Consider the following 16,277-nt stretch of genomic DNA (forward strand, 5'->3'; position numbering starts at 1 on the left):
CTTGAATACATGAATACATGAATACATGCGTGCCCTGAAACAAATATTCAGAATCCTCTGTTGCCATCAGTTTAATTAAAACTGATGAAGGAGTTTTGTTTGTAGGGATGGCCCTGATCACTCACTGTGACCATTCATAATGTACTCTTCTCTACAGAGCTCCCCCTACAGGACCACATGACATCACCGCAAACATCCATCCATTGTCTATCGCTTTATCCAAACTGTTGTAAAAACTCACCACTGATGCTCCCTCCTCCCTTCCATGTGAATTTGTTTCCAATGGAGCCGGCGAACAAAGCTGTGGATCCATGTCCATTTTCTATTCTTGGTGGTGACATGAAGCATGGAAGCAGGTGACATGTGTTTCTTGTGAGAGCCGAGACTTGGCGATATCTCCCGATTCAGGAGAATCTGGGGCAGCTTTGCCTGATCTTGCAAGGCTGATTTTCTGCTAACAGACAGTAGGGGGCAGTGGAGACAACCCCCAGACTCATTTAACCATCACAATGACTCTGAAGCTGTTAAATGAGGGTCACAGGAGTCACAGGACGCCTTTTGTTCCCAAACTCTCAGAGAAGTGATGATAAGACTTTTGGTCAAGAGTGAGTAGCTCACCATAGAATCAGAATCAGAATACTTTATTAATCCCCGGGGGGGAAATTGTTTAAAGGGCAGATCTTGATAGTTATGGCAGAGAGAGAGAGCACAAGCCGTCTTTAGCCTTTAGCTTTATGTCAATGACTACTCTACAAGTTTGACTACATGTATCGGCCTTGACATGCAGTTCAGTAATGAGCTTCCTTTAATACATCAAACTGAACTCATCAGACTACTTCACTGATCCCAAAAGCCTTGGTAACAGAAAACTCCGGAACAAATGTTGCTTCAGAAGCTTCTCCACTCAGAAACAAACACACACCTTTATTTCAAAATCACCACAAAAGCCTGCACACCATTGAAGTCATTCTGAAATACACTAGAAACAAGGCAGCAAGCCTCTGTCGGCCTCTGTTGGTCATATTGGCAAGTGTGGAAACACAAACAGACAGACACACAAACAATAGTTCAAGTAACGAAACACTTCAAAATAACTGAAAACTGACTAAGTACTGGTTATATTAACAACTGACCTGTCCTATCTCTGCACACATGCCAAATAATGTGGATTTATACTCAGTGTAGTCTCATGGTCCCTGACACACAAGCACCAGAAACATCCATGAGCACAAAGCAGTTGAAAACATACCTGGCGCACCGAAGAGGAACTTTCAACCTGTGGAACATGGAACAGCTTGGATGTCTGACTCTCATGGTTAATAATGGCGCTGCATGTTTCCTGTCATGATGCACCACTGCGACTGCCAAGCACATATGAAGAGTGCAAATTGATGAAGAGATGATAAGCTTATCATAGGATAATACCCTCAAATCCATATGGCACGACCATGTGCTAAATATAGGCCTCTATAAGAGGGCTACTTACACATGAAGCACAGATTATGCTACAGTTCTGTAACCCTACACAAACATTAAAACACAACCTCTATTAGGATGATAGGATGATAGGATTTTTCTCCGTTAACAGCCATTAGTTTGCTGTTTCCCTTTAGCTGTGTAGAACGTTCAGTTTGGTACAGTTTGGTTCAGTTTGGTACAGTTTGGTTCAGAATGGTACAGTTTGGTAATTTGGTTCAGTTTGGTACATTTTGGTTCAGTTTTGTTCAGTTTGGTACAGTTTGGTTCAGTTTGGTACATTTTAGTTCAGTTTTGTTCAGTTTGGTACAGTTTGGTTCAGTTTGGTACAGTTTGGTACGGTTTGGTAGTTTGGTTCAGTTTGGTTCAGTTTGGTATAGTTTGTTACATTTTGGTTCAGTTTTGTTCAGTTTGGTACAGTTTGGTTCAGTTTGGTACATTTTGGTTCAGTTTTGTTCAGTTTGGTACAGTTTGGTTCAGTTTGGTACATTTTGGTTCAGTTTTGTTCAGTTTGGTACAGTTTGGTTCAGTTTGGTACAGTTTGGTTCAGTTTGGTACGGTTTGGTAGTTTGGTTCAGTTTGGTACAGTTTGGTTCAGTTTGGTACAGTTTGGTTCAGTTTGCTTCAGTTTGGTATGGTTTGGTTCAGTTTGGTACAGTTTGGTTCAGTTTGCTTCAGTTTGGTATGGTTTGGTACAGTTTGGTACGGTTTGGAAATTTGGTTCAGTTTGGTACAGTTTGGTTCAGTTTGGTATAGTTTGGTACATTTTGGTTCATTTTTGTTCAGTTTGGTACAGTTTGGTTCAGTTTGGTACGGTTTGGTAGTTTGGTTCAGTTTGGTACAGTTTGGTTCAGTTTGCTTCAGTTTGGTGTGGTTTGGCAGTTTGGTACAGTTTGGTTCAGTTTGGTACAGTTTGGTTCAGTTTTGTACAGTTTGGTTCAGTTTGGTTCAGTTTGGTACAGTTTGGTACAGTTTGGTTCAGTTTTGTACAGTCTGGTAATGAAGTCAGCTGATTGGGTGACAGAAAAACACGCAACCGGTGTCTCTTCAATACAACTGAGCAGGATAAAAAACAGAGCTGTTGGATGTTCTCCACTGATGTCTGCTGTGTTGCGTTCAATGTCTAAGACAGAAAATGCCTGAGAACAGTGGAAATGCAAGCCTGACCCAGGGCTTTACCGTTCCAGATTGTGGCTTAAATTAGAGCAGATAATAATATTATATATATAATAATATATATTTGTTGGGGATCAACAACAGTGGCAATAATTTGATTGATAAAATTAAAAATACAAAAAATAAAATAATACAAAATAATTTGAATAATTTGAATATTGTTTTATGAAATATTTAGGAAAAATTATAAAAAATGAATCAATTTAAGATTAAACAGGGAAAATCTATGCCTTTTAAAATCAGTCTAAATAATCACTGTAATTGACTATGATATCAAAGATATGCCAATTGAACAGTATTGAAGGTATAACTCCGAGCACTGACTCTCTCAACCCTCATCTGTCACAGTATTCATGTGCAAAAGACACAGAGCGTTCCTTCAGGTCATTAAAAGTAGTCATTTATTAAACCAAATAACAAAAATCAATTAAACATTAATGTTTAACATTAATGTTTAACAATGTTTAAATCAACAAATTTCACTTTCTAAATCTAAACCACACAAGCTATATACAACATAAACACCAGTGTGTGTGTGTGTGTGTGTGTGTGTAACAAGAGGTAACGATAAGAGAGGGGAGTGACGTGGTTGGCTGAGCTAAGCCACTCCTTCTTCTGGAGGAAGGCAGTTCAGGCATCAGGTTTGGAGGGAGGCGTGCGTGGACCTCGGTGGAAGGATGGAAGCTGGCGGCTGCAGAGTCTACATCTCGGTTCCGGAAGGGTGTGTGGTTAGACACAACACTTGGACAGCGAGTGTGAAACTGACACAGCTTCTTCAGAGAGGGCCTCGCCCTTGGGCCCCCAAAGAGAGGACAAAGAAGAGGGCAAGAGCAACGGGAACAAGAGTAAAAAGAAGAGTAAGAAAAATGTATGTCTTCTGGTTTTATAGGGTTTACCAGTGAGGTACCATAAAAGTGAGATTCTGAGATACTGCCCCTGGAATGTCATCTCCAGGACCTGGAGATAAAGAGGCCTTACCCATGAAGAACAAACTTAGGCTCCAACATATAATATAGATAATAATGATTTTAGGGGCCACACGGTGGATCAGTGACTAGCTTGCTTCACTCTTGTCCAACCAGTGTGAGGCTTGCTGTTGCGATATCGTCTTTACATCTTTCTGTCTGCACCACAGGAAGTGCGTTGTGAGTGACGGACAGGTTCGTCGTCTCACTGAGAACCTTCATTACCAGACCACGCCCCCTGCACTGCTCCCCACCTTCCATGTCATTAGCATTAACAGGAAGTAGCTCTACACTTCTGACTCCTGACAAGATTGACTCTCCTCTTCTATCCAGCAGCCATGGCAACAACCATTTGCCTCACAAGTTTAATCAGTAAATCTGCACAGCATGTCATTATGAGATTACGGGATTATCCAATCCACACGGAGAAATCAAACAGGCCTGCAGTCCACACAAAGACACATGCATGCATACTTTCTCCTGTGTGTGTGTGTGTGTGTGTGTGCGCTCGTGGGAGAGGGAGCGAGAGAGTGCAGAGACCCCAGCAGAATATTCTTGGAGCTACCATGGACGCATGAGTAGAGGATCTATTTCCATTTGCTCACATACAGTATATGAGTTATAACCCTGGGGCAAAGTCACTTCACCCTAACCTTCACACCTCTTAAAACAATACCAAGTGTGTAGTTTACTTTAACGAATATTCAATTGACTATAAAAACTATATGACAGAGCTGTCATATATTCAGTTGTTGCTAAGGGAAAACTTGGACTTTTTAAGGTAACATTAGCGATTAAAACGTATGAAAATGCTTACATTGTCTTTTAGCAGTTGTTTTAGGCCACACCCACACATAAAACACAAACAATCTTTTTCTTTGCCGTTTTTGAAAAGTTCCCCGTAAAGATGGCATTGTTTCAGGAAATATCTCCACATGGAACCTCCTGAAACCACTTAAAACGCTGTAGTACATATGACAGTACTGTAGGTGGCGCTGTAACAGAGTCTTTTCACACTGACTTTAGTTACTTTTCATTGACAGTATTTAAAGAAAAAACTGTCAAACAATCTCCAAACACAAGAGAATGAATGACAGCGTACTCTCTGTCCATAGAAACACAGTGTGTGTGTGTGTGTGTGTCTTATCTCACTCGTGTGGCAGAATTGTTTATTTCCTCAGAAAGTCTGTTTGTCACTAGTCACTAAAGTCTGTAAAGTCTGTAAAGACTGTAAAGACTGTAAAGTCTGTAAAGTCTGTAAAGTCTGTAGAGACTGTAAAGACTGTAAAGTCTGTAAAGTCTGTAAAGACTGTAAAGTCTGTAAATACTGTAAAGTCTGTAAAGTCTGTAAAGACTGTAAAGTCTGTAAAGTCTGTAAAGACTGTAAAGTCTGTAAAGTCTGTAAAGTCTGTAGAGACTGTAAAGTCTGTAAAGTCTGTAAAGACTGTAAAGTCTGTAAAGTCTGTAAAGACTGTAAAGACTGTAAAGTCTGTAAAGTCTGTAAAGTCTGTAGAGACTGTAAAGTCTGTAAAGTCTGTAAAGTCTGTAGAGACTGTAAAGTCTGTAAAGTCTGTAAAGTCTGTAAAGTCTGTAGAGACTGTAAAGTCTGTAAAGTCTGTAAAGACTGTAAAGTCTGTAAAGTCTGTAAAGTCTGTAAAGTCTGTAGAGACTGTAAAGTCTTTAAAGTCTGTAAAGACTGTAAAGTCTGTAAAGTCTGTAAAGTCTGTAGAGACTGTAAAGTCTGTAAAGTCTGTAAAGACTGTAAAGTCTGTAAAGTCTGTAAAGTCTGTAGAGACTGTAAAGTCTGTAAAGTCTGTAAAGACTGTAAAGTCTGTAAAGTCTGTAAAGTCTGTAAAGACTGTAAAGTCTGTAAAGTCTGTAAAGACTGTAAAGTCTGTAAAGTCTGTAAAGACTGTAAAGTCTGTAAAGTCTGTAAAGTCTGTAGAGACTGTAAAGTCTGTAAAGACTGTAAAGTCTGTAAAGTCTGTAAAGTCTGTAAAGACTGTAAAGTCTGTAAAGTCTGTAAAGACTGTAAAGTCTGTAAAGTCTGTAAATGTTCACACAGAAACGGCACAAACTGTAAACATAAACAAACAGACATTGTTTCTCTTTCGTTCCCCTGGCTCGCTTTATTCTCTCTCCGTTTCTTTTATTATATCTAATGTTTACAACGTTGTCTTCTCTGTATTTTGTTTTCTGTGCAAAATGAAAGCATTGAATAAAATTCTGTGCCTGAAAACTTGAAGCCCTGTTGTTGACGAGATCTTTTTCTTTTCTCATTCAATTTGGATTTTTACTTCACTCTCTTGCGAGTTGTCATCCTACACTTTGGTCCTAAAGTACAACGTTACAGTTCAGCACAATCCTAATTTGCATTTAAGGACACTTTAAGAAACACTCAGTTCCAGAGGTGAAAGAGAATGCCCGACAAGAAGCATACAAGGAGGTTAATGGTAAGCCCTGGCTTAGAAGCTCAAACCTCAGTGGGTTAAATACTTGGTTTAAACTCCAGGTTGAGTCAACCATCAGCCTGTTAGCCTCCAGACAATCTCCCATTTGGTAAGACTCCAGGCTGTTGGACTTCAGCTCGCTGGCTACCACCGCCCAGCCCTGTTCCCCCAGTGGTGGTCAGGCAGACTCCTGTTCCCCATGTCCAGTTGGGGATCAGGTCAACTCCTGCTCCTGGACTCAACCTGATCACCTAAGAAGCTGGAGTCCTCATGCACACTTGGCAGCAACGGGCATATGAGTTCACTCTAGCCCCTCGCGTCTCCAGTCAGTCCCTCATGACCCTCATGTGGAGGATACAGTGGTAGAGAATGGATGGATGGATGGATATCCTGGGCTTCTTCTGAATACAAAAAGAAAGAACACTCTACACTCTCACTTCACAGGGATGGAATGGAAGGTGAAATGCATGAGCTACGAAGTCCTCAGTCACTTAATTAGCTTTCAAATGCATGAAAACAATTGAGTCAGTGTCAGCTTAATGCAACAAGCACATTCCAGCTTGTATCTTCCTGTTTGTAATGAAATAACAGAAATGTGTCTGACACCGCTATTACACCTGAACAGGCAGCTGGGAACAGAACAATCAATCTTTTGAGAGGGAGGGAAGAACAAAAATCAGCAACAAGCTAAATTCCCTGAGGGGAAAGCAGTCAGCATTCTGCCTCAGACTCCACATCTTCTGTGGAGAGAAAATCAAAGCCAATGAAGTCATTTCCAGCAAATCAATGGAGCATCACCACAGGGAATAGTGACCAGAGTGTCGACGAGGGGTGAATTGGAATCCCATTAGTGATCATTGATTTTACCTGATGAGGAAACATGGAGCTGATTCTCATAGTGTCTGTTAAATGTAAGAGACAATCACAAAGTGAAGCTGTCTGGGTTTTAAGAACAGACGTCAAAATAAGAGAGTATTTTTCTGGTATAACATCTTGGTCCCACCATTTAGTCTCATGAAGTTCAGGTGTGCTCACCGATTCATTTTAATCTTGTTTCCTCTGTTACTAGGTAGATCTGGCTATTTCCATTAAATACTGTAATGAAAAAGTACCATGAGATATACAAGGTTGTAACTTAACTCAATTATATTTAGATATACCTCAATGTCATGAAACACCGCCAAAATACATGACATCCAAGGGACATTGGACCCTGAGACAGATATGTGGCCTTTGTCTCAGGGCAAAGGTTCCCATGGTTGATATCTGTCATTGTGAAAAAAAGAAACGACGATTAAGAATCCACTGCCTTTCCAAAAGCGTTCCTACAAGATGAATAAATTAGTGCCACAACTATTTGGATCAGTCATTCAAACAAGCTTGATGTTAGTACCTCCGTCAAGAGGGTTATGTTTTCATCTGAGTGAGTTTGTCCTGTTTTTTCACAATCACATTTTTTGTGATGGGTCGGTGATCACCTAAGTATTTTACTATGTATGTTCTCATTGATTCACATATCTCTTCAAAAGTTAGCGGATTTGAGATAAATTTCTTTGATTGATTACAGTCAGCTGACTGGCCAACAGAAAACGTCACCCTATGGAAGTCGAGGCAAACGCCCAAAGTCTATTCCCATACAAATCTTGACGTCTTGTTGAGACAAACAGCCGCAGACTAAGCAGCAAAAAAAGAGCTGCTGGAAATTCCTCCATTGTTGTCTGTTGTGTTCACAGGTTACCTTAAGGTTACCTTTTTTGGATCATGGTCAACTGTTTGTAAGTTTTATTTGCAACTCTCAGAATAAGATGCTGAGAGATTACAGATGTTCAAATAAGACGACACCCGAACCAATGGGACCTCCAACAAACATTTGAAAGTCAAGTCCAAATGTTTAGGCTCCTGAACTAAGCACTAGATGCTAACTCCACCTGTTTTCCACCTGGCCTTATATTTGATTTACTTTTACTTCGTGCTGTTGATTTGCATCACTATTGAAGTGCAAAAGACTAAAGCCAAAAATCTGAATGACGTCCAACTAGAGACATCGTTAAAGATTCAAATACTCCTAAGCCAAACACAAATAGTTTTTACCTTTTGGCATCATGACCCAACACACCCAAACAAGCAGCTTTAGGACAGGATTCCGGATGTCACTCTATGCTCCTGCCAAAACCCACTGACAATCTGGAGAGACCTTAAGATAAAAGTTCATGAGTGATCCTAATCCACTCTGACAGAGGATAAGAGGGTTTAGACTGTGTGGTTCCAGGTGTGCACAGCAGGTAGAGGATTATACCCAAGTCTGGAAGCCAGAATGAATTACGTAATCATTATCACAATATTATAAAAATATTATTACTTATCATCCCTGTTCTATTAGCTTCTGTTACAATTTCTGTTGTTTTCTACATTTTACATTTCTGCATTGTATATGTTTGTAATCTGCTGAACACTTACAGCACATCTGTCCATCCTGTGACAGAGATCCCTCCTATGTGGCTCTTTTTTCCCTGTACAAGGGTTTTTTCATTCTCTCGATGTGAGCGACTAAGGACAGAAGGTCCAAGGACAGAGAGTCTCAGGACAGAAGGTCTAAGGACAAAAGGTCTAAGGACAGAAGGTCTCAGGACAAAGGGTCTAAGGACAGAGGGTCTAAGGACAGAGGGTCTCAGGCCAGAGGGTCTAAGGACAGAAGGTCTAAGGACAGAAGGTCTCAGGACAAAAGGTCTCAGGACAAAAGGTCTAAGGACAGAGGGTCTTAGGACAGAAGGTCTGACAGAAGGTTTATTTTCTCCACAAAGAAATCATTAAAACTGAATCTTTTTGGTTTGTGGACAAAACAAGATTAGAGAACATTGATATTTTGTGATTTAACGGTCATATCATGTTCATTTAGGATAATTAAGAGCCATAAAAGGTGAGCGATGCTAAGTCTAAGTGACCTAAGCATGCTGTTTTCCTCTGTCACAGCAAAACTGAAGTGATGTGAGTTTCGACCAGAGGCCTGAGTTCAAGGGAGGTGAATAAATAACCTGTCAAAGTGCATCCAGTCACATCTGCCACAACAAACCATGTCTAAGACACATGTAAAACCAGCAGTACTGATAGATCATGACATTACATTACATTACTATACAATATGACAATATTTAAGGTTCACATTATGTTCCATTAGAGCTTTGGGCTGTGATGAGTTTTTTTTTTAATTTACATTGGAGGACACAGCATGGCTCAGCTCTACTCGGCTGTTTTTTTTAGCCTTTTCATTAGGGATAGTACCTAATGAACGAGTCATTTTAATGAACTGATTCTGATGATTCAGTACACCGAACAAAACTGCTTTGCTCATCACTCGTTTGTGTGTTGTGACTTGACAGCAGTTTCCTGCAGCCGTGTAGAGTCGAGACATGCTGTGATACAACTGTGTGGTGTTCAGCCTGCCAGAACTTACTGGAAGAAGAAGAAGAAGAAGAAGTTTGAACTGCGATAAAGATTTTAAAACTGTGTTGAAGAACTTTTAATAGGGCAGAAAATTGTTTTCCTGTGGAGGGCAGTGTTGCACCTCTCATAGGGCTTTCACATCGGGAGGGCTCCGTGCTGGTTCCCAAACCCAATTTGAACCGGCCGGCGCATTCAGACCCAAAAAATAACAGATTCGGAAACGGAAAAATGTTGGTTCTTGAGGGAACCAAGAAATACCTGGTTCTTCCCTGTGAACCGTGACATCACCAGTGGGCGTGTCTTAGCATTAGAAAAGAAAAAACTGACAGTGTGACTGACAGCGAACATGGTGCAGTGGTCCGCAGAGGAAACCAAATGTTTGGTTTGAGCATCAGTGGAGTTTCAAATTAAACTAGAGACCAATACAAGAAAAAGTAAGCTTTATGCTGAACTGACGGAGGAGATGGCCAAGGCTGGGTTCACCCGTACGTCAAGTAATTAATAAACTCAAAAAACTCAAGAAAGAATATAGAGACAGCAAAAAAGGAGCTGGACGTGGGGACACAGGCCTAGCGTATGAACTTTTGGACAGCATGATGGGTCAGAGGTGACAGGGGCACAGAACTCAGCTACACCTGGGTCCTCCACATATGATGATGGTAAAATGAAGTTGAAAATAAAGTTCAGATAGGGTAACATGTCGACCAAACACTGGATTAATAGAATAGAGACTATAGAATGAATACACTGAATACACTGGCAAAACAAAAGACCAAGAATTAGACTTAAAAAATGGGGAGGTTTAAACCTGGGCAGCTCAGCTTAGATAGCACAGACCTGCCTGAATGTTACTCCTGAGTCAATAATCAGTAATAATTGGATAAAGTGTGGTCCACAATAAGAACAAAGCTTCCATATCAAGAGTGATGAAGATTGCACTGACTGACGACTCTCTACCTTCCCAAATGGACGCTGGCTTTAAGAGATGAGCTGAAAACGGACTTACAATGATAGATGAGGAGTTCTGAAATCAAAGTACATGATTTCTCCAGATATCTACAATGAAGACATTACTTAGAGAGGCGTAAAGATGTGAACATATTAAAGGCAGGGCCATCAAAATATAGAATGTTTCTTTATATTGACGATAGACGGCTGATTAAAAGGAAGATTATATCACACATTTATAAAATCCGCCAAGAAGACCCAAGAGATAATAGTTTAGACATGAAAGAAAAGTGGGAACTAAAAATGAATGAATGAATATCATTATCTGGAGGTGGAGGTGGTAGATGGATAGGAGTGAGTACCTGTAACATATGTATGACACTTAATGACTGTGATTGTACCTTGTGAACAATAATAAACAGAATCATATTTTGGGCTATTCATTTCTTCTTTATAGGAAGAGAATATGTGTTCCACAGATGGAGAATTATGTCTTTGAAATGGCTTGATGTGGATCACAGCACAGATGTGTTGTTGGCAGCTTCATCGTCTAAAATGAGTGTATTGGACTGATATTGTATCAGTAGATGCTCCAGGTTGTGAAATCTGTATCCTTATTATATTGTGGAATCTCTAATTGATATCATGTAGTGCAGGGGTGTCAAACTCAAATACAGAGTGGGCCAAAATTTAAAACTGAACAAAGCCGCGGGCCAAGGTTGAACAAATTAACCTTTTAATAGGGACCCAAACAAGTTTTGCATTGAATATTGAACAAGCAAGGCTTATATAACTTTATATTGACATGCAAAATCGAGTTTCAAATAATAATATTAATTAAAAAATATCAATGGCATATCAAATAAAATTTAAATAAAAATTGAATGCACCCTAAATACAGGATAAGCGGTAGATAATGGATGGATAAAAATTGAATGCCTCTTTTCTATTTGCAGCCTTCTGAGGTAAATATCAAAATAAACTTTTTCCACAGGCTAATAATACATTTGAAAATAAAATAACAATAATGAATGAATCAAACATTCAAGCCTTGAAGTAGCAAGAGAAAGTGCATGAATAAAACGTTAATTATTGCTCAGTTTGCTACACTGATTTGTTTTAACACTGAATATGGAACAAGCAACGCTTATATAACTTAATAGTGCAAAATCAATCAATCAGAGCATTATGGGATTTGTAGTATTAGCGGTGAATGTGGTGTTGCTGTATAATACCGGCGGGCCAGCTCTAATGTTAATTTGATATTGCCTCAAGGGCCAAATGAAATTACACGGCGGGCCAAATTTGGCCCGCGGGCCAGAGTTTGACACCCATGATGTAGTGTGTAACAGTACGGACACATCAGGGACGCCCACAGAAAGTGGGTTAGGGACTCTCTTCTGACCCTCTTCTGACTCTCTTCTGACCCTCTTCTTCTGACTCTCTTCTGACCCTCTTCTGACCCTCTTCTGACTCTCTTCTGACTCTCTTCTGACTCTCTTCTGACCCTCTTCTGACTCTCTTCTGACTCTCTTCTGACTCTCTTCTGACCCTCTTCTGACTCTCTTCTGACCCTCTTCTGACCCTCTTCTGACTCTCTTCTGACCCTCTTCTGACCCTCTTCCTCCAAATGTTCAGTCAGCTGCAAAAACCCTGGGAGTTATTCAAGACATTTAATAACTCAAGGCTAGAAATACAGTGTATGTGAGAAAAATAGCCCAGTCATGTTTTTATCAACTAAGGAATTCCCAAAGTCAGATGTGTTGTTTTCTATGAATCCCCTACAGTCATTAATTAATAATGATAATATAAGATTGTATATCTATAATATCTTGTGTTCTGGGACTTGAGGCCTTCTGTATTTTCTACATGGTGCTGGGAAAAGCATACATGCCCATAGAATGTTAACACTGCTCTTTTTGAGTTTCAGCTTCTCACCTATTTTCCATGTGTGGCACATGCAGGGTTTTTACTTCTCTCTCTGAAGAGAGGTTCTCATCATGTCTAACATCATTCACATCACAGAGCGACTCATTCTTCTTATCTAACAAGAGAAGAGTGAACTGACTGAAGGAGGCTCATGGGTGGGGCTGTTCAGCTCCACCTGTGTGCTGCTCCTGAGGCACACACACACACACACACACACACACACACACACACACACACACACACACACACAGAGACACTGATGCTGATTTCCTACTCTTTTAAAATGTAATTTGTCAGTTGACAATCATTTTGAATATGTAATAAAACTAACATATAGTTTTGGGCGTAGCAGTGCCGGTGTGCCGACACCAAACAACGACATTGAACGTGACACAACAGACAACAATGGAGGACGTCCAGCAACTCTTTAGTGGCTGTTTGTCTCAGAATACATTACACCTGCAACATTCCCAACATTAATCCCTGTTCCCAAAGAACCTTTTTCAACCCCTTATTGCCCTCACATCACTCACTCACTCACTCACTCATCTTCTACCACTTTATCCTCCACATGAGGGTTGCTGGTGCCAATCTCAGCTGACATAGGGTGAAAGGCGGAGGTCACAACCTAGACAGGTCATCCGTCCATCACAGGGCCACAGAGAGTCCATTTAGAGTCCTGCTGTTTAAATTCATCCCAAGAGAGAAACAGAGGATGCTGTGGCCTCCTCATGCAACATCTCAAATTTCTGTAGTACTATCAACATTAAATGATATTATATATATATATATGTTTATATATGCACCTGTTAAGTGTTTTAAAGTTGTCCATATATATATATATATATGCCTTAAAATGCCTTAAAATACATCCACAGGTGTGTCTCTAATTAATTCAAATGTTGTCAATAAACCTATCAGAAGCTTCCAAAGACATGACATCTTCATTTGGGCTTTCCTAAATTGTTTATTATTATTATTATTATTATTATTATTAATAATAATAATAATAATAATAATAATATTGCATAATAATCTTAGTGTATGTAAACTTCTGTTTTTGAAAAAAGTAATAAAAAATTGTCTAAAAAAATCCTTCTCTCATTATTCTGACATTTAGCAAATAGAAATCATTTTGGTAATCCTAACAGACCTAAAACAGGCAAAGTGATTGTTGATTGATTATTTCATGTCTGAAAAAAAGCATATGTGTCTTTTTATATAGTGTACGTAAACTTCTGGTTTCAACTGTATATACATATACGTATGTATATATATATACAGTATATATATATATATATATATATATATATATATATATATACATATACGTATGTATATATATATATATATATATATATATAAAATGTATAAAATGGGGTGGAGTGGCTCAGTGGTTAAGACTGGTACCCTGTGTGGAAAAGACATCATGGTCGCAAGTTCGATTCCACCCCTGACTGATTGTACTCAATTCCATTGTAAGTCGCTTTGGATAAAAGCGTCTGCTAAATGACATGTAATGTAATATGTGTACATATATACATATATCTTTCTTGGGATATCATGATGGAATGAAGTGTTAGAATCTTAAGCTCATATTGCGAGTTGGCGTTTTTTCTCTAGCCCAGCCCCCTTTTGACCAGACTAGACCAGACATTTGAATGTATACTGTCTCCCTACATTACGCTTCACAAAGTTTGATCAATAAAAACATTAGATTGAAAAAGAAGACATATGAGAGGCGAGCTGTATGAATGGAAGTAAATGACAAAAAAACTGGAGTGCAAAGCAGTTGTATGTCGTGTAAGTTTGTCGTGGTAGTAAAGTCGTTCAGTGGTAGTCTGAGTTGTCTTTCAACTTGAAGCTTGTGGGTCTGATTCCCGGCTCTGCTAGTCTACATGCTGATGTGTCTCTGGGTAAGACACTGAACCCCTCGGTGCTCGCGGTGGCCGTGCTGCAGCGTGTGAATGCGTATGAAAGATGAGTGATAGAAAAATGTGCTGCACTTGGATGGATGTAAAGCAGCTCATCAATAAATATAGACCATTTACTCTCTAGACTGTAATTATTAACATGTATAAGTACACACAAAACCAAGCACAGTTAAACAAAGTATATAACAAATCTGTACCAACATGACCGAGCTGACAAAACACAGCTGAAGCAACAACACATCCACCTTTCCTGAGAATCCTGAGAAAGTTGCACTTTCTCCCAAAATCCCCGGTCTGTTGTCCCTGAGTCACACTCACCTGCTTTTAATGGAGGGGTTCATTCTGAGAGGAAACAGTCCCAGGTCCACGTCTTTGCTGTCAGGATTATAGTCTAGGGCTCCTGACACATAAATCAGAAAGTAGTCCCAGAGCTCTGGTAACTTGTGGGAGGAGAGAATCATGAGAGAATCTTCAGGGATACTTCTGGTTGTGTGAGATACCTCTGAGCTCGCCTCATCCCAGCCTCATCAGTTCACTCAGCACCTATATTTTGCTGACTGACTCCTCCCCTCTGGATGGACAACACAAGCAGAATCGGAGCGTGTCCTTCCAAACTCCTCCCCCTTTTCCAACCAAATTCATATCAGATCCTTTTTTGAAACAAACAAACCAGGATAAGTTATTATCTGAGCTGTGGCTCTGCTGTATAATATTACTTATTCAGCCAGAATCCATTTTAAACTGCCAGTATGATGAAACAGTATATGACTGCTCTAGGTATGAACATCATGTCCCACTGGGCAGCCCATGTCCAAGAGGAAAGGAAGTGGGCTTGTAATTGTAGGGTTGCTGGTTCAACTCTTGGGACAGGTCAAGGGCTGGAGTGCCCCTGAGCAAGGCACCACGAATTGAATGAATTCGTGGTCGTCGCTGACGTTGGGAATTCATCTTTTTGGAAACAAGAAAAGTTGCACTTGTTCCTCAGAGAAAACAACAACAACAAAAACTCTTAACTCTGAACTCTTTGTTTAGAAGCGGCCCTACCCACGACTCCTCTAAGGTCCTGACCCAGTGTTTGACAAATCAGGAAAAATGAGGCAATGTGACGATGTCTGACGAGTTGTTCCTTTACATAATATAAATAACTTGGCCTGAAATCCCACAGATCAAAGTACATATATACACGTGTATATATACATGAACTACCTTAAGTTAAACCTAAACTAAGTTCACTTTTCACTTACCAGTAGATGAGCGAGAGTCCGTCAAAGCGCTCGAGTTCTCTGCCCCGCTGTTTCAGCAGAGACATATTCCAGATATACTCCAGGTGGCTGTCCTGCTGCTGCTGCTGCTGTTACTGCTGCTGCTGCTGCTGCTGTTACTGCTGTTACTGCTGCTGCTGCTGCTGCTGCTGTTACTGCTGCTGCTGCTGCTGCTGCTGTTACTGCTGCTGACGCTGCTGTTACTGCTGCTGCTGCTGCTGCTGTTGCTGCTGCTGCTGCTGCAACAAAGTGTCTCCGTCCCTCAAAAGCCTCAGGCTGAGAGTGTGAGCCACTGTTTCCTCCGCTGACTCTGTGGATGTGTCAGCACTCATTCCTCCTCTTCAGGTCAATGAGACGGACACTGCATGCTCTCTCCCTGTGTGTGTGTGAGTGTGTGTGAGAGAGAGAGAGAGAGAGAGAGAGAGAGAGTGACCTTGAACAAGTGGGTTCATGTTGGTGTTTAAGGACCTTCATGCATCTGTTTGTCAACGTGTTCACTGTATGAACTCACATCAGTGACGCTTCAGGTCCACAGGGTCATGTACAGTACAGTAACACCACCAGCTTTATTGTTTTTGTCTGTGAAACTGTGTGATCATTGACAGGGATCTGAACGATGTGACTCACAGTTGGTCTTCTGTGAGCAAACGGTCAATGAGTTGAACTCATGCAACATTTGTATATAACAGGGATACT

At 40.3% G+C, this 16,277-nt stretch overlaps 1 protein-coding gene across 1 annotated transcript in view; it reads right to left on the reverse strand.

Moving 5' to 3' along the window:
* Positions 1-15,628, reverse strand: part of si:dkeyp-72e1.9 (syntaxin-binding protein 4) — a 74,395-nt gene extending 58,767 nt beyond the window's left edge. The window contains exon 1 of the mRNA XM_058653227.1: positions 15,564-15,628. Coding sequence (XP_058509210.1) covers positions 15,564-15,628 — 65 coding nt within the window. The remainder of the gene's footprint in view (positions 1-15,563) is intronic.
* Positions 15,629-16,277: the final 649 nt, after the last annotated feature.

This window comes from Solea solea, chromosome 16 (assembly GCF_958295425.1).
Source record: "Solea solea chromosome 16, fSolSol10.1, whole genome shotgun sequence".
Taxonomy (NCBI): Eukaryota; Metazoa; Chordata; class Actinopteri; order Pleuronectiformes; family Soleidae; genus Solea; species Solea solea.